The sequence below is a fragment of the Dermacentor albipictus genome, chromosome 1 (genome assembly GCF_038994185.2).
Source record: "Dermacentor albipictus isolate Rhodes 1998 colony chromosome 1, USDA_Dalb.pri_finalv2, whole genome shotgun sequence".
NCBI classification, from domain to species: Eukaryota; Metazoa; Arthropoda; class Arachnida; order Ixodida; family Ixodidae; genus Dermacentor; species Dermacentor albipictus.
Window position 1 is genome coordinate 33,683,033 of NC_091821.1, and position 24,631 is coordinate 33,707,663.

A 24,631-nucleotide genomic window follows, 5' to 3' on the forward strand; every position below is an offset into this window, starting at 1 on the left:
GGCGTAATTAGCTTGAGCATCAATTTTAAGAGGACAAGGTCTCACATTCGATACTGGATTTGGTGGAGTCTCTTTTTTGAAGTCTTATATTTTATTATCATCAGGATGACATGATGTTGATCAGATCTCTTCATAAGAGTATGGCTGGACAGATCTGGTGCGGACTGCTGCACTATCATTAACCGCTATTCATTGTAAAAACTTTTTGAACTATATATGCTCAAGTGACCAAGTGCGAACTTCAGCAGCAAGACACTCACCTCAAGGACTTCTTCGACGATGTAGTAGAGAATGAACAGCGTGAAGAAGAACTCACACGCCATGATGAAGTAGTCACTAACTGACACATATCGTAGGAGCTTGACTGTCCGAAAGCTCCACGATGGAATCATTCCTCCCGTGGCGGGAAATTCAAACACCAGCCTGCACACAGAAAGAAAGAAACTTTGTTCACACTACAGCTGTAAACAATTCTGGAAACCCAAGCCACACCACCTGTCTCAGTCACAGTGTCTACAGAAAAAGAAGTAAAGTAAAAGAGGGTTTAAAAGAAAAATAGTGCAGCTCCTGTGAACAAAAGGCAGTGTCAGCTCACATCAAGGTAAAACAGCAGAAGAAAAATTATTTTTATCTAGATTCACGCTTGTAACCATGGATGCAGGCACGTTCTTCTGTATCAGTGCTACCAAGTTCCAGGGTTCGATGTTAATGAAAACTACATTTGTATAAGAACTCTCATAAATGGCTGACCATTGCTGACAAGGTCAACAATGTGAAATCCGGATTTAGTAATGGTATCTAGCTGTGAGAATGTGACAGACGTTGTGCAATAAAGCAGACTCTTGACTGTATGGTTATACTGATACAAATTTTAGAAAATTACAGATTTTCAAGATTTCACATTCATAATGCATGATGGGCAATCTACAAAACCAACATTTCACCAGGCTGCAAGTGGTGACATGAGTGGCCAAGCTCGTGAGCCACCACAATGGGCAATGCTGTCAGTGTCACACCTTGTCTGTGCAATGCTCACAGTGGCATTGTAATGCATTTTATTCACCTCATTCGACCTGGGCTTTTTGTGCTGCATCTCCTTGAAAAAATGAATAAGAATGGAACTGTAAAGGCAAGTCTGTTAGATGCTGTCCATTTTGACACCACAGTGTGGGAATGTGTCGATGCAGCCAACCTCTCAAACTGTGTTTAGCAAGTGGCAACAGTCTCCACGGCATGGTCAAGCCATGACCATTAAACACTGACAGGAACCTTAGCTTGCAGATGAGATGAACTTCATCAATCCAGACGGCAAGCTCACAACTACCTACCTAGTCAGAACAATTAGGGCCAATGCTGAAGTGCTTGCTATCAATAGAGGAACCTGGTAATTGTAAAAGCTGCTACGGGACCAGCAACCAACTGCCCATTGTGGGCACTTTCTATGCTCTCCCTGTCCTGTGGCATGCTGCGCATTCCAGCAACATGACTCACTTGCTAAATGCATGTGGTTTTCATGGCCCACAATGGTCTGCAGCCGAGATCAAGCAGCAGATAAATCATATAATGAATTTTCTTTAGCTACCCACCATGTGTGTAGATTACTATGGGGATAAGAAAGTCTGTCTTTCTTTTGCCAGTCAAGAGCAGTGTTGTTTATCAGCTCTGCCCAGCTTCTGGACTGGTGTGCTATACGAAATCAGCTACCTCAGATGGTGGGCATGTCAATTGTGTTGGCACTCCAGCCTCTAAATACAAAATTGGCTACGTGCTGAGGATCAAATCTTATTATGAATATATTGAAATAGAAGCACTCTAGAAGAACCAAACCAGAATAGAGTTGTCTTCAAATACAACTGGTCTTCAAGTTCCTAATAGAAGCATATAATATATCATACTGACAAAATTAAAAAAGTAAATTCACAAATTTTTATTAACCCTTTGACTGCCAATCCTGAGATCACTCGGTCACCTACACTCACACAGCCACTGCCACTCCTGAGTATACACGTCTTGTGTTTTCAGCGTAGTCCCTGCCTCTCCAGAAACAACTTGTGTGAAAAATAACATTGCATAGCTGTTGTTCCATCTATGGAGAGGTAATCTAAACACACAAATACCTTGAAAGTTAAATTAGTGATCGCAGGTGCAGCAAATGTCTCGGTGCTCTGTCGCTCTTTCAAGGCAGTGCAGCCAAGACAAACTGGTGTGGCAGGTCTCTCCACACTTTGACAGGCACAGAGATTTATGATACTTGATGAATTATGACTCGAAAGAAACTGATAACGGAGAACCAGTTTGTATGTAGAAGCAAGTAATGTGCGCTGAGCCAACAAGAGAGAAAAGAAAAAAATGGCTGGGACCAAGTATCGGAAGGTCAGCCACGACTACAACCAGCGTGGCATGTCCATCCGTCCAGACTATGACAGGCAAAGGAATTTATGAACTGTTCACAAATACCAAAATAGGAGAAAACGCCGACAAAAAAACCCAGCTTCCTTGTAGCATGAAATGTCCATTGAACCAAAACGTGAAAAAAACCAGGCAGCCATAAGTCAGAAAAAAAACTTGGCAGCCAAAGCGTTAATTTTTCACATGCTGACTGTACATGTCCATGAAAATTGCTTCCGTCAAAGTGCATAAACCAAAGAGCAGAAATTGTATGGTCTAAAACCAGAATTATACATGGTTCTCACATAAAACTGCTCTTTTGTTTCCAACACTTTACAAATATAATATGCCAGCCATTACGACCAGCCACAGAAAGAACTGTAAGCACTCAGCCAACACTGCTAGCAACATGCTAGCAACACTTAACCCTTTAAGTGCTGTCGATGAGTCTTACTTGTTTACATGTTTGGGTGCTTTTTCTAAGTACCGGTAAAGGGGCCGGGATTTTCCAATCTATTTTGACGCTCTGGAGAGTTCTCTCTTTGACCGCTAAGGCCCCTACAGACTTTATTGATCCAACAGAGGGTTAAAATATAGTGGCTGCAAGTCACATGTTGCTGCCCCTGTTCTTCAGTAGCTGGCCTTACTCGTCTGACGGCACAGCACTTCATGGACTTTATCTCTTCTACTGCAGGCAAAGAATGTCGAACAAGGTGGTGCATTGTCTGTCGGAACCGCCAAAGCAACAATGATAATAAAGTCTGCAAAGTAGCATGCTTCTGGCATAAGGAGTGTGGTGTGGAACTTTGCCTCGTACCGTGTTTTGACATCTATCACATGAAGGCAACATTCTAATCCCCCATGACCACCCTTCGAGAACTTTGACTTTTCGCATTTGCAAGTCTTTCTCAACAAATGCTTGCTCTAAAATACACTTGTAGCATTGAGCAGCTGCGACGGAACTTAAACCCTATCAACTCTGGCATCTAGTCAACACACATGGTTCTTGTTATTTCGTATCCTGAGGCACAAGCTGTGAATTGACTACTCCCATATTATACATATTCCGAATCTGCAAAAAAATTGGCTATCCAGATGAACAATTACAAAAAATGTCATTTTGTGAGTGCTTTTTTAGAATTTTTAGCTGACATTTAAAAGTTAATGCACATTAACCGAAAGTGTTAGATCTTCACAGAAGTGCTCTTTCATCAAAATGCACAGAAAACAGGCCAGACAGAAAAGCTGTGCATCATGAAACTAATTTCTATTTATTAAATTGTGGTGTTTTACCTGCTAAAACCACAATATGATTATGTGGCACGCCGTAGTGGGGGACTCCGGATTAATTTTGACCACCTGGCATTCTTTAAAGTGCAAACCTAAATCTAAGAACATTGGTGTTTTTGCATTTCGCCCCTATCGAAATGCGGCCGCCATGGCTAGGATTCAATCCCACGACCTCGTCTTAGCAGTGCAACACCAAAGCCACTATGCAAGCACAGCGGGTACAAAATTAACATGAGATTCAATAAACAAAAAAGGTGTTCATTTTATCTTCATGAGACAAGGAACTAAAAGATGCGTACTTGATCACACAGAAGAGGTTGACATTCGCATTGTAGACAGTGAAGTCCAAAAAGACAGCCCGTGTGGCACGTCCAATCCAAAGGTTCTCCTTGAGCTCAGCCATGACCTGTGTTGCTGCCTCTTTTGTGATGCCCAGGTCAGCATAGTAGCCAGCCCCGCTGTAAGATGATAGTAGGCCCCAGTGATCCGCCCCATTCAGCGACTTTTCAGTGTGGTATGTCCAACTGGGAGAAGAGAGAAAAACAAGGATTTAAACTGTGACCCACTTATGAGTGCATTCCTCAGTTATAGAAATGCATTCAATAAACTCTTGTCTCACAAGCTGTTTTTAGCACAGTGCAGGCTACAAAGTGAGTGCAGGCAACATCCTGGGGCAAAAGAATACAGTAGACTCCTATTAAGAACCCTGTTAAAGGAGTACTGACATTATGTTATTGACTCTTCATTTTTTTTTCTTTTTGCAGTAAATGAAGGCCCAGGATCTCTAAAATCCTATAAAGAGTATGTTATAACACTCGCTCCGGCTCGCTTGGTCATCTGCTATGCTGCTACATCGGCCCTCACATTGAGTAGCAGCACAGGAGGCAACTGAGTGAGCCACACCAAGTGTCAAGATGTCGCAATGTCAAACTTCCATGTGACAGCCTTCAGCATCATGACGGCATGACACAGTAAAAGTGGAGCCGAAACTGGCTGTAGAAAAGCTATTACTGTCTTACTGTCTATTACTGTATTTTCTAAACTATAGTCCGCATCCAGTGCCAATTAGGGCTTAAAATAAAATGTTTTTCTTATGTAGTCCGCATTCATCATGTCGGATCATTTTGGATCAGAGAGCAAACGGGTATAGATGATATTCTAATCGACATCAAGAGAAAAAAATGAATCTGGGCAGGGTCATGTAGTGCGCCGGTTAGATAACCGTTGGACCATTAGAGTTATGGAATGGGCACCAAGAGAAGGGAAATGCAGTCGAGGACGGCAGAAGACTAGGTGGAACGATGAAATTAGGAAATTCGTGGGTGCTAGTTGGAATCGGTTGGCGCAGTACAGGGGTAATTGGAGATCGCAGGGAGAGGCGTTCGTCCTGCAGTGGACATAAAACAGGTTGATGATGATGATGATAATGAGTCCGCACCTGCTATATAGTCCGCAAGGACGAACTTCGACAGAAATTAAATGCTTTAGCTTGTGTGCAACAAGTAAACAGTAGGTACACAAAAATATTATTTTCAACTAGCAAAAACCTCGGTCCTTTATTAGACTGCATACATATATGAGTCAATACTAAATGCCATCAAAACCACTTTTGTTGGGGCTGCCAGAACAAAAACAAATCAAGCATGTCGGATTTGACAAACAACTCCTCCATGTTGTTATCACCTTCAGAATCTTTAGTTCTTGCACACGGTTGACTACACTGAGCTTAAGCAATGCCGTGATGGTGTGCATTCGCTTGAATATTGGCACAGTGTTCCATATTTTATGGTGTATATTTCATACACCCTAACAATATCACATACTGCCAGAATGAGCAATAAATATTGCTTGTGTGCCACGACGACCATTGCAGAGCTTATTTACTAGGTGATTTAGCACAGAAAATGTTCACACGGACAATCTGGCTTCATTATCTTCAAGTGCATCTCCAATCTGAAGAAATAAGGTAATGTATAGTCCACACCACGTGAAATTCCAACTTTACAACTTGTTTAGTACGTGGACTACGGTCCATAAAACATGGTGCATTAAGTTACTTGGGGTGCTCTGAGCCTTGCCCATATCTTAGGGTTTATAGGTCTAGAATTTTTACTCAATGCAAAAAATGAAGTCAAAAATATTATGCCAGTACTTCTGTAAGCCATTTATGAGGAATGTTGTGTGAACATCTATTTGGTTAGTTTAAGACAAAATGCTAAAAAAAAAGAAATTTAAATTCTGTCCAACACAAACTGTAAATTTGGTTAAGCCAAACTTCCAGTCACTGATGCCTGCGACTCAGCTCACTGAGAGGCCCCCATGGGTAGATTTGGAGGAGGGGCTCCGCTAGCTACACAAGAAGCAAATGGTGTTTCTGTGGACACGCATGGCAATGCCACTGCTGATGATGACGTGCAACCTGCAGGGTAGACACCATATAAACAATAATTGGGGAAGTCTTCGATGTGCTTCTGCAGGCTGGTAATTATGGTGAGCACACTGCACAGTAGTCGTAACAACTGGCAGTCTTTACACATAATGCAGAAAAAGCCCTGAATACTTTGGTTCATTTATTTTAGCAATATGGAGGCAGTGAAGAATCTTTCAGCAAACTAGGTGAAATGTCAGCATTTTGTCTGAATGCACAGGTGTGCTCAGTGCCACCAAGCGACAATTACTCAATGGCCAAAACAAGTGTGCATGAAGCAATGCCTTGTATCGTGCAACTAAAATAAACATCCCTTTTTACATCTGCTTTTTTGTCGTAATGCTGTTTCATTTATTGTTTTATGTCATGTATATCTGAGTGCACCAAGAATAGTAGATTTATAGTTCTGTGGATCGATTCTGTTAAGACGAACTTCTGCTAAGACGAGCAGATGTTCATGGTCCCTTTGAATTTGTCTGAATGGGAGTCTAATGTATACCGGTTGTTCCACGTAACTTGAACAGAGGATTTAAAAAGAAGCGGTAAACTGCAGCTGGATGAAAGCAACAACATATTGCTTGCCATCATGTGGTGCTCTTCAGGGTATTTTTTATATCACACTTAATTGGTTAATTAGCTAAGATGAATTATGAAAAACAATTTAATATTCACTTTAGGGCCAAGTGTGTTTCATTACATTGTAGAGGAGGGGGTTTAGAAACAACCGATCCCATTTTCTGTGCCAGCGTACCTCCTGTGTGGTGCTTTTACCGAGATTTAAAGAAAGCTTGCGAAATATGAAAAGACATGCCCCCCGTGGAAAGTTTCGACACACTATCAAGCTGATGCTGGAAGTAACGGCAGGGCACTTTGCCACGGTCCGGCGCATGCTTTGCTCGATGAGAGCAGCCACATGATTTTTTTTTCATGTGTGCTTTTTTTCTTTTTTCATATTTCCCAAGATTTCTTTAAAAGCCGAAAAAAGCAATATGCAGGACGTGCGTTACCCCAGAAGATGGAATCGGTTGTTTTTGAACCTCCTCTACAACGTAACAAAACGCACTTGGCCCTAAAGTGAATAGTATTAATATTTCTTTTTAATAATTAATCTTAGTTAATTAACTACTTAAGCATAATATAGAAAGTACTCTGAGGAGTGCCACACGACGGCAAACAATATGTCATTGGTGTGATCCAGCTGTGGTTTACCACTTTTTTTAAAATCTCTCGCTCAAGTTACGTGAAACACTTGGTATAGTACTACGACAATTACCTCGTGAGTCACTGCTGCTTTTAGTGCTTGCATTTCATTGATGTTGTGGTGCAGCAGTTGAATAGGGACCTGCATCAGCTTTTTGGACCACTTGCACTGAAAGAAGTCGCATCCTATCCTCTCCTCCCTTGGTTGGCTACTTTGGTGCCATGCACATGAGTGGCACACGCACATGGCAGTGTCAGCTGTTAAAGGGCCCCTCACCAGGTTTGAGCATTGCAAACAAACAAGAATGGCGTGTACATCACAGAGTGGCAATCCTGTGCACAGAGTATCAAACAGCTGCATGGTGCCAAACCCGCTGCAAAAATTTCACACACACCCTGCACATCCTTCCTCTCGAGGGAGCCCCACTTCTAGCCAAAGAGTCAAGTACATGCACAAATGCCTGTACATAAAATGCACTGCTTGCTTTGTCGCCGATTATGGCATGTGAGCTTGGTAAATCATTCAATGCAGGACATGCAGTACCAGCAACAGGAGGTACGCAGCGCAGCAAAAAGAAAGAGGGGGGGAAAGAAAAAAAAAGAAAGAAAGGAGGCGTGGCTTGTGACGTAAAAGTAGTGCGGTCTCTTGGCTGCAGTGCTACTGTATAGGAGGAGGCAGGGAAAGAGAGTCGCTTGTGGGCACTAGTCAAGGAAATGGGCAGAGTGCCTATGTTGGCAGTGAAGCTTGCATCCTCGCAGCATGGCAATGCAACATTCAACTCCCCTTGCAATGAACCTATTTGAAAAGTTATTTAAAACACTTCCTAGATGGCACCTTACAACTTCCAGTGCATAATAAACATTACCAATGGGGCCTGATGACGTGCCCCATATGCACTCATCTATGCTCATTCAGCAGAAACCGGCAGGCAATATTAAAATGATCACCACAAGCGGAACAGAAGACACATCAAAGATAATCTTTTATAGGAACTGAGTAGAATTAGTGTGTATTCTGGCATACCAATCAGCGTCCTAAAGAGTGTGGTAAAATCCTAAACCAACTACCAAAGTTCCAATTGACCTTAGTAGAATAGAATGGTCAGCACAAAGGCATGGACGTGAGTGGACCCTTTCATTTTGTGTAAAAGTACATGTCTTCCCAACTACTGCAACCCAGCCTGATCCCATACAAATCAGCTTAATCCCAATTTCCTCCCTGGAACTGCTCCCCAGAGAACATTAAATTGCCAAGAATGAACGCTCTTGAACCTACAAAGCCTTGGTCAGGGATGTGATTCAGCCAATCTTAATATTATGAACAACAATCTGGCATGGCACACTTTTGCTGCCACACTTTGATCACCATATCAACATTTAACTTCAGGAAGCTATTCCCAAACTCTTAACAACTGAATAAACACAGTAAGGTCAAGGCTGTCCCATCACTGCTATCAAACTGTGCCGTGCCATCAGTAAGCTTTGCTTAAGGACTTTGGGGCAAATTTAAGCTTCCAACCAGGATACACAATAGCATACAGTAAGATAAAAATGATCTGAAGGTATGAAAACAAGCAGTTAATCTGTATGACTTTATAAAACCTCCAAAGCCAACTATTCACTTATCATAGGCCTGTCTGGGAACTCATAATGTGTGTCAGAAGAAGCTGGGGGAAAAAAAAAGACACAATAAAGGCAAGAAATGTCAGTTGTAAAATACTCTCTTGGACTAACACTCTCTACGTCAATCGTGAAAATAAAATCGAACAAAATGTAAGCTTTCCTTATTACTAATGATTCTTCTTGTAAAATTAATGTGAAGAAATATGCAAATCATTGAACAGCCTTTAGAAAAAAAAGATAAAAGCTCTCCTCCATTATCGACTGCAATATATCAGTGCCCCATTTTACTGCTCGGAATTTGATGAATGTAAAAGTATGTAATAAAGTGCACACACAACATAATCCCCAGAAACCACAGATGTGACAGGTGCTGTGAGAAGCAATCATAATGCACAAACAATACGTAAGGAAAAAATATGCATTATATGTACAAACAGGGCTCAACACTGAAAAGACTGCAAAATGTGGGAAGCGACAGAATGATGACGTCACTGTCATGATATATTAGCCAGGTTCAGCCTTCAATTGTAAATTTCTCTGCTAACAAAGTCAAATTTTCTCACTGAACAAATGCTGTGGGAGTTCTAAAGAATTACTGAACCAGTTTAGCGTTATTCAGTCTATGGCATCAGTGTCTCTAATAAGGTACTTGTCAAAGGTTGCAAAGAGTGACTGAGCCTACAGGAGTAGGTACTGGAGAGAGCCAGAGAGAAGTGGCAGGACAAATGCAGAGATACGTACGCAGTGCCATTCATAAGCCCAAAGGGCCCCTTGTCCTCAAAATGCGGGGAATAGTTGTCAAAGCACTGGGTGATGGCCTTCTTGAAGTCCGAGTGGACATTGCATGAGTCGTTGCGCACACGCAACTGACGAATACGGGGGCTCCCCAGAAGCCGATTTTCATACAGGATGTTGCGGTCATCGGCTAGTGTGCTTTGGTTGTTGTACCAGTTCTCCCAGTAGAGAGCACCCAGCATCACATCCTCCACAAACTGCATTTTAGAAATAGACAAAAATGAAGCAAATTAGTTTGTTCAGTTAAACAAAGAACACCAGCACTCATGTGTGTCATCTGACTTTTGGTCCTGTCCGAAAGGGCAGTTTCTTTCATTCTGCGAGTGTGTTCGGCTGCACAGAGCTATCTTATCGGTACAGCACTGCTCACTTTATCTCGAGACATAAGTATTCATTCTAGGCAACAAGCAACTATTTTGGCACCTTGAAGCAGATATAATTTGTGCAACCTAAGATATTTCTAGCTGAATTATAGACTACACTGGAGCCATCCAGTAGCTCTTGCTGCCTGTACTATCGCCATAACGATGTCTCTGGGTTTTCCTTAGAGGAGTACCAGCCCAAATGTTCAAGAGAGTTTTGTTTTTTTCTGCTGCAATCTACAGCTATTAAACCAGTAATCACTGTATGGCACCTCATTTTCTCTTGCATATGATGAGTGATTATTTACATCCTCTTTCATTGTAGCCAGTCTTGTAGCCAGTTTTGATTTTGAAGATTAACAACAGCATGACATCACAGGGCACCTGGTTAATAGTACAACAGGGGCTGTATTCTGTCAATAACTTTCAAGGTGCACTCATCGGATATAACCAGCAAACGTGATGCCCATAACTCCACTGCAGTGTTGTACAGATCATTATGTCACGCAAAAGTATTTCTGAAAGTGATAACCGGAAATACAGCTCAGGTTACGGCATAGTATCACAACGTGCTGACTCATATGGGAGGCATCCAGACTGTGCCACAGAAGGCTGAGTGTGTACAAGCTTATTAGCTTACTCAGGTGCCTCAGAGACTAACTACATACAATGAAATTTCTCTCTTACCAAATTGGTTACAATTAGTAGTAGTATTATATATTACAGAAACAATCTTGGCAAAGCTGAAGGACTGGTAATTGTCTAATCTCAAAAAATTAACAACCTTTAAATGACACCTTAGCAGACAAAGGGTGCACCTGGTCATTAGTGGATTTAACTTAGACCTTAGAATATGACCTCAGAGATCTTCAGTACACCACGAGTGCCACCCAATCAGACAAGTCATGCCCAGCAGCCCCTGCTGATTCTCAATGTTGCTGGTTCTGCTTTATTTTCAGCAAGAGGAAATGGTGGCATTTTTTTAGTTTTAGAACCAAGAACATATATATTTGCTAGTTTTCCATGAGATCATCATCATCATCATCAGCCCATTTTATGTCCACTGCAGGATGACGGCCTCTCCCTGCGATCTCCAATTACGCCTGTCCTGTGTCAATCAATTCCAACTAGCGCCCACGAATTTTCTAATTTCATTGCCCCACCTAGTATTCTGTCATTCTCAAATGCACTTCCCTTCTCTTGGTACCCATTCTGTAACCCTAATGGTCCAACGGTTATCTAACCTGCGCATTACATGACCCGCCCAGCTCCATTTTTTTCTCTTCATGTCAATTAAAATATCGTCTATACCCGTTTGCTCTCTGATCCAAACCGCTCTCTTTCTGTCTCTTAACGTTATGCCTAGCATTCTTCGTTCCATCGCTCTTTGTGCGGTCCTTAACTTGTTCTCAAGCTTCTTTGTCAGTCTCAAAGTCACTGCTCCATATGTCAGCACAGGTAAAATGCATTGATTGAACACCTTCCTTTACAATGATAATGGTAAGCTTTCAGTCAGGAGCTGACAATGTCTGCCTTATGCGATCCAACCCATTTTTATTATTCTTTGAATTTCCTTCTCATGATCAGGGTTCCCTGTGAATTATTGACCTAGGTAAACATACTTCTTCAGAGACTCTAGAGGCTGACTGGCGATCCTGAACTCTTGTTCCCTAGCCCGGCTATTCATAATTATCTTTTTCTTCTGCATATTAATCTTCAACCCTACTCTTGCACTACTCTCTCTATTAAGCTCCTCAATCATTTGTTGTAACTTGTCTGCAGTGTTGCTGAATAGAATAATGTCATTAGCAAACCGAAGGTTGCTGAGATATTCGCCATCAATCCTTACTCCCAAGCCTTCCCAGTTTAGCAGCTTGAATACTCCTTCCAAGCACGCAATGAATAGCATTAGAAAGATTGTGTCTCCTTGCCTGACCCCCTTCTTTACAGGTATCTTCCTACTTTTCTTGTGCAGAATTAAGGTAGCTGTGGAATCTGTAGATATTTTCCAAGACATATATGTAGGCGGTCTGTACTCCTTGATTATGTAATGCCTCTATGACTGCTGGTATATTAACTTGGATTTTAAAAATAACATTTTGCATAGAAGCTCCCCTATGTCTATATTATCTAAAATGAAGCTTTTTACATGGTTTAAAGTTACATTGCAATCAGCCTTAAAGCACGTTGACAGTCTAACAGGTAATTGTTACCCAAATGCTTCACTCCAAGTTCCTTTGCATATTGAAAACACATGCTAAGCCACCTTAAAAGGGGCCCTGAACCACTTTTTATCGAAGTTGAGAAATGAATTTGAAGTTAATTTTGTTGTAAAGTAATGTCAGCCGCAATCAGACTGCCTTGCAAGCGCTGACGGCTCGTGCGTTTATCATTTGATATCTTTCCCTTGTTCTCCCTTTCCCCTTCCCCCTCTCTGTTTCGCATATATGCGCTCTGTGACAGAAGCAAGAAAGATTCATGTTCCAACCTTCGAACGGTGTGCTGTCATATATGGTAAGACACGCCACGTGTGTCGTAACTATGTAACAGTGGCGGCGAGGCCAGACAGAACCCTCGAGGTGAAAAATGAATTAAGCCAAGCAGTTAAGCAGGAAACAGCAACCGCGAAAATACTGACCATGGCTCATCATCAACTACCGGAATACGATGACCAGTCCAACAACTGGCAGGCCTACATCATGAAGGCAGAAGCTTATTTTGAGGCAACTGGCGTCAGCGACTTGGGAAAGAAGGGGGCATTGCTGGTAGCAGCATTAAGTACACGCACCGTGCAAGTGCTCTCAGGACAGGTTGCAACAAGGAAGCCAAACTCGCTGATGTACGAGGAAGCAGTCAATGTTTTGGATGACTACTTCGACCCCAAGCGTCATGAAATAACGGAGAGCTATTGGTTCTTCAATCTCTGCCAGTTGGAAGGTGAGCCCATTTAACAGTTCATCGTTGAAGATCGCCGGATTGCGGATGGCTGTAATTTCAGTGGCATGCTAGACCGGATGCTTCGCGACAGGATCGTCTGTGGAATGAGGTCAAGCGCTGTTCAGAAGCAGCTATTAGCGAAAACAGATTTGACGTTGAGGGAGGCTGAAGCAATTGCCATATCAGCAGAAGCAGCAGAAAAAGATACAAAGGAGATGTCTTCTGACATTGAAGCCGTGCTCAAGGTTAATGCACGACAAGCTGATGAACCGGTGTCAGTATGTGGGCGTTCCGGAAGTAAGAAACACAACAGAAACGCCTGTGGCTGGGCGAAAGCGAGGTGTTACCGCTGTGGTGGATACGGCCATCTGGCGAAGATGTGCCAAAGCGACATGCTGAAAGGACGCCCAAAAGCACATTCACAATGCAGGCAAGGAGAAGCGTTTGCAGTAACAGCGGATGTCACTAAGGAAAATGGAGACGATGCGCACATTTGGACACTAACCGCACCCTCCAATGGTCGGCTACCACCACCTATTCTTCGTACTTTCACACGGTGTGGCATTGACGTACCTATGATTGTGGACACCGGCTCACCCGTCTATGTTGTGTCCAAAGAGATTTTTGAGAAAAACCGTGGACAGTGGCCGCAATTAGAAGCTGCATGCATTAAACTGTCCTATTATCTTGGAGAACTTCCAGTATTAGGGAAATTGAGTATGTCAGTGTGCTACAACGACAAGGAAGTCAAGAGTTCCTTGATATTCCTGAACTGTTCAGGTCCGGGCCTCTGCGGACGAGAGTTGATTTCCAAGTTCAATGAAGCAGGATTTTCGGTGTTGAACGTGTCAGTGCAACAAAGCTCTGGTCCAGGAAGCAGCCGTACCCCCGCCACGCAAGCCCGTCCTGTCAGAGTTCAAAGACGTCTTCAGCCCTGAGCTGGGTCTAATCGACGGACACCCTGTCCATCTGAAGCTCAAGGAAGGCGCCATGACGAAATTTTGTAAGGCCCGTCCCTTTCCATTTGCTTTACGCGACAAAGTTTCGAAAGAGATTGATAGGCTCATAACCCTTGGAGTACTGTCACCTGTAACACATGTCGAGTGGGCTACTCCCATTGTGCCTGTAATGAAGAAAAACGGCGCGGTTAGAATCTGTGTTGATTTTAAGGTGACCTTGAATCCCGTCTGTGAACTGGAGCAGTACCCGTTACCAGCTATTGATGACATTTTCACATGCCTGAACGGTGGGGACTGCTTCAGCACGCTGGATTTATGAGACGTGTATAACCAAGTCCCCCTCGAAGAGGACTCAAGGAAGATGTGCGTAATCAATACACACCGTGGTTTGTTTTGCTACAACCGACTGCCATTCGGCATAGCTTCCACGCCTGCCATCTTCCAGCGGAAAATATAAATAGTTTTGCAGGGCCTGACAAGTGTTCAGGCTTACCTTGACGTTTTCGTATCAGAAAATTGGTAGCACCGACAGGTTACGACAAGTGCTGAAGCGTTTTTGTGAGCATGGAGTGAAGCTCCGACTTGAGAAATGCAGCTTTCGTCAAGAGGCAGTGACATAGCTGGGTCGTAAAATTGATCGTGAAGGTCTGCATCCAATAGAGAAGCGTGTTGAAGCAATCGCGTGAGTCCCCAACCCACAAGATGTTCAGCAGTTGAGGTCGTTTCTGGGCATGATTACATTTTATTCAAAGTTCATGCCCAACATGTCTTCCGTACTTGCACCGCTGTACAAGTTATTAGAGAACAGCACATGTTGGTTCTGGGGACATGCTCAAGAAGCAGCTTTTAGTGAAGCAAAAAAATGCCTTTGGGAAGCGGCTGTGCTGGCTCACTATGATCCCAAGAGATCCCTCAAGCTAGAGTGTGATGCTTCACAGGACGGAATAGATGCCGTGCTTTTCCATACATTCGGAAAGATAAACAAACCTGTCGGGTCCCGTTACAGAACGCTAACAAGGGCTGAGAAAAATTATTGCCAGCTTGAGAGGGAAGCCCTTGCTCTTGTGTTTGGAGTGTCCAAATTTCGTGATTACCTCGTAGGGCGAGAGTTTGTATTTGTCACCGACCACCAGTCGCTCGTGGCCCTGCTGAAGGCGAATCGACCAACTCCAGCATTGGCAGCCGCCAGAATGCAGCGCTGGGTGCAGTACTTAGGCGGATTCCGCTATCAGCTTCAATACTCTCCTAATAAACAACTGCTCAATGCTGACGCCCTTAGTAAACTGCCATAACAGACGTCTGAGCCGAAGCCACCAGAAGTGGACCCACCAGACTATCTGCTGGCCTTGACTGTGTTCAATGAGGGAACTGTGTCAGTTGAGGAGCTAATGCAGTTAACTGCTGGTGACCTTGCTCCGAGTCAAGTTATGCGATTCACTAAGAACAGTTGGCCGCCCTGCACGAAAGGCTTGAACACCAGTATCACACCTTTTTTTGACAAGAAATTGGAGCTTTCTTTGGCCCACGGGTTATTATACTGGGGCTGGTGAGTAGTCATTCCGATGGAGGCGCGACGTCGCATCTTATGCCTTTTGCATGAGATGCACCAAGGATCGTCCGCGTTCCCCCTCTCTGTTTCGTATATATGCGAAACAGAGAGGGGGAAGGGGAAAGGGAGAACAAGGGAAAGATATCAAACCATAAACGCATGTGCCGTCAGCGCTTGCAAGGCAGTCTGATTGCAACTGACGTCACTTTACAACAAATTTTGACTATTTCAGAAATATTTTGCCACAAAAAGTTCAATGCATTCAACAGAAGCGGAGCTGCTGACAATCAAACATACCGTTTATGCTGCTTCCAGTGCTTCTTCAATGATTTGCACTGCGAAGGCTACGGTGGAGCGGGGTGTGCCCATAACGCTCCGCCTACTAAACGTCACCATGGTGCGCAGGTTAAATTTGATTTTTGATGTTCACGTATATGCCGTGCTATTTCCGATTTTGGCGCCTATGATGCACCAAATGTGGTTGTTGTCCTCAGCGAGCCGCAGTGCGCCTAGCCAGTGGACTCATCACGGCACCCTGCGGCGGCCGCGGTATCTACGCTACATAGCAGACCACAGCTCCATGGAATGGAAACGTTTGCTTTGCACATGACAGTGCTAGAGTGCGTGCTCGCGCTCATATGCTACTGTGTGGCTGTGCTATGTGGTGTGGACCGACTTTGACCTGCACGAGCTTGACCGATGGATGGAAGCCACATCCAACTTGCGCATTTTGAAGCGCTCATTACAGAGCAAAGTATGCCATGACAAGGCATCTAATCAGGAATGGCCAGGAGTGAGCGCATGCTGGCAAGTGTGTGTGTGGTCTGACCTTGAGTTTCATGTGATTCAAAGATAGTTGAGTGTTCAAAACTAATCAAAATTAGTGAGACCCGGTGGCTACAACACTGATAAGCAGGGTGGTCAAAGTTTAATTCCTATGTGGACGGCTGCGGCCAAGTGTGAGCAGACGATAGTGGGCTTCTCCCAGAAGTACGTAATTATTATCAAAATTCAAAAGCAGATTTTCGTTTACTGCAGCCTGTTTATTAAACTGCACCAATACATATACACAGTAACAGTAGGTAGAAGCACACTGATCCAAACACCTTTCTTGATTGCTGTCAGCTATTGGCCAATAGCAGCTGTATATGGGAATCTGATGTATTACGAAATGAAGTATTCAGAAAAGTCAGGAGCAGGTTTTTGTTGAAAAGAGAACTTTTGAGAGAAAGGTGACTTCATGCTCCACTTGCGAGATCCATGTGTCACGCGTGACTGCAAAATTTGTGTCAGATGTTCACAGCAGAGTATGCTATCTGCAGACTATTTTTTCACCAAGCCCAAGGGATGGTTCAGGGCCCCTTTAAAGGAAGAGAAGGTGAGGGGGCAGCCCAAGTTCAAGGAAAAGGCATAGCCTGAGTGGGAGATGATGGCAGCAGGTGGTCTGCTGTCCCTAGCATCCATGCATAGCTGCATCCTCTCCACCCTGCCTACCTGCCTCTCACCCATAAACTCACACATGTAACCAGTTACTTTATTGACGAGACAAGCTTTAACAAGGGATGCATATTTGAGAACCAGAATTTGGTGGGAGGTGCAGTAGAAGGCCAGAGGTTGTGCCACACAGCAGCCTCACTGTGGATGTTCAGACAGGCAAACTCGGGGGGCTCAGTATTCATTTCCTCATCTTGACTGGAATGCCAGGCAATCACGTCCAGGTCACCAATTTGTAGGTGAATAAAAACCAGACAGACACCGGTGCCTGGTGTCCACAAATTATATTTTTTAGCCAAGCCCGCTCAATCAGACAGAAGCCTGATTCCACCGATTCCTTCGCTCGCGCACCGTCAGCGTGCTGGGCATGTCCTCGTCGTCTTTTATGACCGGACCATTGTGGCATGTAGAAGCGCGCTGCAAACTAATTGGAGAAGTTACATTGTCTACATCACAGAATGCCTTAAAGTTGCTGTGTTCATGTCCATATCATGAGGTCCTGCAGTTTGAAGACAGCCACCTAGACAGTCTTTAGGACAAGGAAAAACTGAACAATACTGATATCTGAACCTCAAAATTTTGCACCAGTACTCCTCTAGGAATAAAAATACTACTTACGAGTTTCACAAGTTCATGCAATAGCTGTCAATAAAATTGCAGAGTTTTTTCTTTTACAGTTTTGCGCACCATAAGAGTGCTACAGTTATGCACCTTTTAGTGAGGTGCATTTGCTTAGGGTTTTTTTCGTTGTGCCCACTTCACACCCTCTACAGAAGAAGCATTGTTCTTACTTGGATATAACTGGTATCACTTATAAACTGAAAGGTGATGTGAACAGCAGAAAAATGTACATACCGACCAGAAATTATCAAGGCTAGTCGAGCCCCTGAGGTTGCTGGTGTTGTCTTTGTAGGTAGAGTCCAAAAAGAGGTCGCTCATAACCTTTGTTTGGTAGTACATAGTAGGGCTCATCATGCCAAAGGTCACTGTAAGGAGATATAATACACATCTATATAACATAGTGCATTGGTACATGGTTCACTGCACCATGGAACATTGATACACGTATATGCATGTTATACATGTAGTTTATACTCATATGAGGTCCCCCCCGACAGTTTTGGCACTTCAGGGCCCCCTCCTGCACTAATAGTAAACGGATGAATAAGCCACCTTTGACTAACAGGATGTGCAAAGCAATCTACTGGAAGCTAAGGTAAGGAGGCCAAACTGTTTAAAGTGAATGGGCATACCTTAGTTCTTTCGTGAACACTTAGCATGTTTATGAGTGTAAAAAGCTGGGTTGTTTGGTGTTAGAAAATGTGCATAAATATCAAGTGTGCTTGATAGAGATTCCATTTAAAAATGCTTTTGAGATACATGAAGCCAACATCTCTGAGCTTTGCAGCAAAAATTAATAGCTCCCTTAAGTTGATATGGCCATTGGCAGATTTCTCTTCATTTTTCAATTTCTTTCTGCCCTCCCTGCAGGTAGAAAAAACAAAAGAAAAAAAACACAAAGACTATGCAACTGTAGCTTAATAATCCAAAATCAGTATCACTGATTAGAAGTGAAGTGGCCTGTGTTAGAAGGCAAACCAGTTAGAAGCAATAGATCTTTACTTTATATACCCATGAGAGTACTAAATAAGTTCTTAAATCGAATTTTGTAGTTAAGGTATCACTTGCAACATTTATATTTTTTATTTGCTAACTATTACACAATTACGACAGCCAACTACACATAGTGCAGTTAGCAATAAACTCCTGAACATAAAATTGTGCACTGTTACTGTGAACCAGATATGCGATATAATTAAGCAGGTGTTTCTAGTTCAATTTAAACATTTTATCACAACCCAAATTTATTTACACTACTACACTACAACAAGACTGAACAGATAAGTAGGCATGACAAGAAACTGTTCCACTGCAGGCTCTAAAAATTGTACCTAAACAGAAAGAAAACAACCAATGTGAACACTGGAATCTTCCTCGCCAGGTCTGCCCATCTTTAACAAACAAGCATAGTGCACAGGGTCCTGAATATTTGGCTGAGCGTGTTCAAAATAAGATTTTGCGCTCACCGCTGCACTGTTCTTGCTAAAGTTTTACAGAACAGTTGCATTTTGGCGTCGACTTCGTTTAGTATAACACTTGGCACGATTAATTGCCTGTTTTTTTAAGACAAATATGAGAAACTGTTTTCGTCTATGGGAAAAATGGTGTCTGAAAAAGCTGGCCCTGGCACAGAATTGTGTCGCCACCTGCTGTCATCTGCAGAAAGCAGCATTTTAGGGAGGGCTGCCATGTGTTGCCCGCTCCTGGAACAGGCGACTGCCCTCTCTGAAACACTGCTTTCTGCAGACGACGACAGGTGGCGACACAAGTTTATGCTTGCACCGTCGTGGCAGCAGCTCGCATCCCCATAAGTGCAGGCAAATTTCCATTTTTTTCTTCTTAGAAACCAGGCAATTAACTGTGCCAAGTGTTATACTAAACGAAGTCGACGCCAAAATGCGACCACTCTGCAAAATTTGAGCAAGAACAGTGCAGCGGTGAGCGCAATATCTTTTTTGAACATGTACAGCCAGATATTCAGGACCCTGTATACATGACGTGCTGATAGTTGTTTCTGCAAAGTATTATGATGCTGCACGGTGCAATGACAGCTGATATTCTAAACCAAACGTTGCGCTCTTTCCCTCTTGAAGGCGTTGGCTCCCTGCCCAGAGAGTTGTGGTCACACACGCCTCTTCTCAGTATGTGTTTCGTCACTTGCAATTACTAACCATCCAATGTGGAAAGCACAACGGTGCAAGAAAAGACAAGGGACTCGACACTGCAGTATGTCCCTCGGTTCCGGTATGGGAGAAGGCATGGAAGGAACCCCACTTGGCAATGCTACTAGAGGCAGAGAGAGAGAGTGTTTCTGTTGGCAGTGACGTAGCCTCCCAACACTATGGTAACAGGGCCGTTAATTTTTTCTATCTCCTAATAATGAACTGATCTAAAACATTATTTCGTTAAAATGCTTCTTAGATATCTTTTTACATCTTCCAGTGTATAAACAAAATTTGCAATGGGGCTTGGTAAGGGGCCCTTTAAGTTTCATTGAAATATGAATTAATGCTTCTATTGTCCAGTGATCAAAACAGCTACAATGAAGGTGAGACAGCCTGGGGCTACAAGTTTTAATTTTTTGCATTTACACTAAAAGAATATATCCTCTGGCAAGCTGACCACATATTAGCACTTCTTGCATACAGTAAATTTCTTGCCATCATCTTAACCATTATCCAATAAGTGTAACAACTTACATATGCAGAGCACTATGAGGAAGACAACATAAATCAATAGTTCTCGCAGGGTCGTTCGAATGTACCATTCTCGATCTGCTTTGGCCCCTCCAAGTTGACGGGTGGACCAGAGTCCTGCAATAAAATAAAGGAAGGCGTGAGGATAAACATCACACTGGTAAAGGCTGTACTAGTCCAAAAATATTGAAGTCCTTCCTTAATTGGTGATGAGAATAAACAGCTGTGCTATAAACAAGTTGGAGTATTTTACTATGTACATATATCTAGGGTGTCCCACATAACTTGAACCGAACATTAAAAATATGCAAATGCCACTTAGCTGGACAGAACCAAGGTAATGTTGTTTGCCGTCACTTGGAGAAACTGATGATTTTTTTGCATTCCACCCAATTACACAATTGGTCTCAATTAATTAATCAACTTCTAAAATATTATAGTTACATGAAAATTTCCAATGATAAAATTGTAGAGCAACATGAAAAACTCTAGATATAGCTTTCTGTTGCTAATACGTGCTACATAAAAGTGTTTTTCCAAAAGTGAGTGCAGCCCGCAAACACACGCCAACTGCATCAAGCAGTCAGTCGGGCAGCAATTTTGACAAAGGAATCAATGCCTTGATTAGCCTTGGCAAGGGTTCACATGGCTGTTTTCCTTGGAAGTACTTATACAGCTCCATCTCCCAGAAGGACAAGGAGCTTATAGCCTTATAAATGTAGGCTGCGGCCTACGTAATTTTAAGTCAAGTGGAAATGTTCAAAAACCGCGACAGCAATCGCGAGAGTGGACGGGCGGTTGCTGCAGATGTTTTTAGCGGTCCTGGTGGTGGCAAGCAAACAAACAAACAAGCAACAAATCCGTCACATGTAGTGATTCAAACGGGAAAGTATCATATACTACAAAAATAAATTGGAATATTGCTCTCGAGTCGCTCATCTGCGCAGCAACTTGTGTTTTTCTGTTGATGCGCTGCCTTTGTCACTCTCGTCCAGTAGGGCCGATTCTTTTCACTCAATTCGATACTCCCCGTCCTACGGAGCACTTTCAATCGAGCTTGATAGCGATCGAGACGATAGAACATGGCCCGCGTGACTGGGAAAAGGAGGCATTGGACTGGGGTATCCCTTTATCGTACATCGCTTAAGACAAACCGATCCTGGTGATTATGTAAGTAGAGTGTCGTTCGGACCATGTACGGTTCGGATCACTCACAAAGTGCGGAAAGGGAAGGAACTGGAAAATAGATCATCGTTACATATTCCGGACTCGATCCAGACTTGATCTCTCGTTCCCGTGGATAATTTGTGGCCGTACATGTAGAACGGCTAATTGAAGTTTTGTGTTTCCAATAAAGCTGGGTCCTAGCATTTTATCCCGCGTTTCCTTTTCCTCTTCTTCGGACTGCGCCCCTACTCACATGCAATCAAGAAACGCGCCGTCCATCGCGTTGCGTGAAGTTGCGAAGGGCAGCGCGCCCGCGTATGTTGACGGCTTCAGCTGTGCGCCACCGCAAACTTCGCCAAATTCAGCGGAGCGGTCAATACGACATTGCGCGGGAACTTTGAGTCCATCGTCCTGCCTCATCAAGAGTAAAATATTTATGCGAATGTGTCGCCGCGTCAGTGGCGCGTGGATGGAGGGGCTTTAGTAAGAGGCGATTGGAGGATTGGTGGAAGAAAAGTAGGGAAACGACAAAAAACGGAGACGTACAAAAGCACAGTTCGCAATAGGGGATCAGAAAATTTGGTTGTTGAAGTTCATAGTTTTTTTTTTTAATTGTTTAACCTAGGTAGGACATTAGGCAGTATAACAGCAAGAGCTTGGTGGCGCAACCCACCACCCCGTTCCAAAGGGGACGCTCATAACATCCATCCAACCCATCCATTTAGTAGCCACCAGCAAAAGCGCACCGTGTCTGACGTCATCAAACACCGCCACGCTGGAAGGCTCATTTGTATGCTATGACTTTAACAAATAATTACAGCTGAAGATTACCAAAGATTTCAGGCAATTTTACTGGAACGAAGCCCACTGAGCGGCACAAAAGAGGACATGATCGAACTTTTCTCCGGTTTGTTCCTGGCCTACAGCTGCAGCCCAAGAAGGTTAAAAAAATATTCCCACAGACTCTTACCAGCAAAGGTAAAGCCAGCGCTTACCTCTACTTCACACCTTAAAGCGTGCCGCCTCCCCCACCTCCTATACTATCGAAATCGGTCACATTTTAACTGCCCTTGTTCCGTTAGTGCAAATTCTAGGGAAAAGTAAAGTTCAGTGTTTCGCGCTGAACTATTAACATTGACTGATTAATAGTGATGTCACGATCTCCCCTATTGTTCGCCAAGACGTTCTTGCAAGTTTCATCTTAAAACCAGCGGCGCATTGCAAACAGACACATCAAGAAATATATATACGGCAAAATTTGCCATAATAAAGCCGCAGGAAGCGAAAAGAAAATCACTGTACTTGTCTACAGCTTCTGTATGGCGGCAGTCGGCTTCACTTTTTGGACATCATCTCCACTCAAAACTTTTTTTTTCTTTTTTTCAAATTAAACCGCCTTGCTGCAGTCCTGCTGCAGATGCACGGGGAAAACAAATGATGATCGAAACTGGCGTGTAGTACCGGTGTCACACAGTCTTTAGCTTCCGATTGCGATCGGGCACAATAGGGATCGAAATTCTCGACCGTGATTGTCGCCCTCCCGCAGCTTGCGCAAAGGAGCCAATCGCCACCGAGAAATTCGATCCCGGCCGGGCTCGATTGCGATCGAAAGTGCGCCATGTGACACTTGTGTAAGGTGGGCCAGCACACCACTCTTGCATTGTGTCAGAAAACCAAAGCCTCGTTTTATCACATCCAAGGCTTCGCGGATTAGGCTACCAGCGCGCTTGACTTCACGTGAAAGTACATTCTACCAGCTTATATGTATACTTACAAAGCTAGAATTTGTTTGTATGTTGAACAGAGGTGCGGTTTGCCGAACTATAAATGAAAAGACGATGCGCCAACCAATTACCACGTACGTTATGTGAGTCGGTGCTAAATGTTCAATTCCAGGCTGCATTCGAGGAAATTCAATATTTTGGCGTTGGCAGTAGATGCCTCGGAGGCGATTCATAAAAACAGCCTCGTTACGAGCTAACAAATTAAAAAGGAGAAAAAAAGAAGCTATGACTTTATTTTAGCAAATAATTAAGTTTCTTCAATCGAGCACAATAACAAGACTGTGACATCGAAGAGAGTAAAAACTCGTCGTCGCTGTCGAATAAAAATAATTTTCACCTAAGGTGCGCAGTGCAGGACGTGCAATAAAATCGGGCTAACCCTTACTTCAGTTGGTGAGCATTTTAGCTTTTTAACGCTGTGGTCGCATGAAAGCACCGTCGATCACGTCGCCTTGAAAGTATGCAACATATATTTTTGTACGAAGGTTCGAAAAATGGAGACGGCGGCGCTACATGAAGCAAGATCTGACATGTTTACGCAAATGAGAGAAGTTCATTAAAAGGAAGAGGCCGATCATATATTCTCCTTTTTAGTAAATTTTTACGTACATAGCTTCCTTATAAGTTTCCTTCGGTTACAAAAGGTTGAGACTATATATGTCAACTGAATGCTCATCAATACACTTTTCTTATAGAAGTGTACTTCGTCATCTGAAAAAGGAGCTTTGCGGATGTTGGCACACTACTTAAGGGCAGGTCCACAAGAAGCATCACGTTACTGCGGCTCTCATTCGGGGTCGCGCGCAACAACGCACAACGAGAGAGCCGGCATGAGCAGAAACCACACGTGCCACAGCGTTTGTTTTTTTTTTTTTGTCAGCGAGGAGATTTATGATGGAGGCTCTAAGAAAAATCGAAGGACTTTTCAAAAAAATGTAGTCTAGCGCAATTTGTGAAATCTTTCAGTCTATATATTTACCCACCGCCTACGTTCCAACGAGCAGCGAAATGGAAAACACACACACACACACACACACACACACACACACACACACACACACACACACACACACACACACACACACACAAAAACACGCACACACGCCCACACACAAAAACACGCATATATTACGATAAAATCACGATAAAAATCAATAAAAAGATGCCGCAAATCTGCGCGTTCAAGTTGGCGCTTTTCTGCTGTAATGACGCTGTCTCACCGAAGCACGTATATAGACAAACAGGCGTCCTCTCACCAAACACCACCCTGGGGCACGGTGTTGACTCACCCCCAAAACGAATGTCGGGACAGCAACTTTTGACAACTCGTGTCATCGG

At 43.4% G+C, this 24,631-nt stretch overlaps 1 protein-coding gene across 6 annotated transcripts in view; it reads right to left on the bottom strand.

Moving 5' to 3' along the window:
• The window catches only part of LOC135901038 (polycystin-2-like), a 72,008-nt gene that overhangs the window by 43,031 nt on the left and 4,346 nt on the right, over positions 1-24,631 (bottom strand). Inside the window, exons 1-6 of one of the 6 annotated variants that reach the window (XM_065430668.1) lie at positions 21,763-21,905; positions 20,346-20,459; positions 17,881-18,011; positions 9,671-9,921; positions 3,978-4,202; positions 261-423 (exon numbers count right to left, since the gene is read on the bottom strand). In XM_065430668.1, the coding sequence (XP_065286740.1) occupies positions 261-423; positions 3,978-4,202; positions 9,671-9,921; positions 17,881-18,000 (759 nt within the window). In that variant the 5' untranslated portion in view covers positions 18,001-18,011; positions 20,346-20,459; positions 21,763-21,905. The other 5 variants (XM_065430667.1, XM_065430669.1, XM_070540004.1 and 2 more) reach the window with 5 other exon arrangements.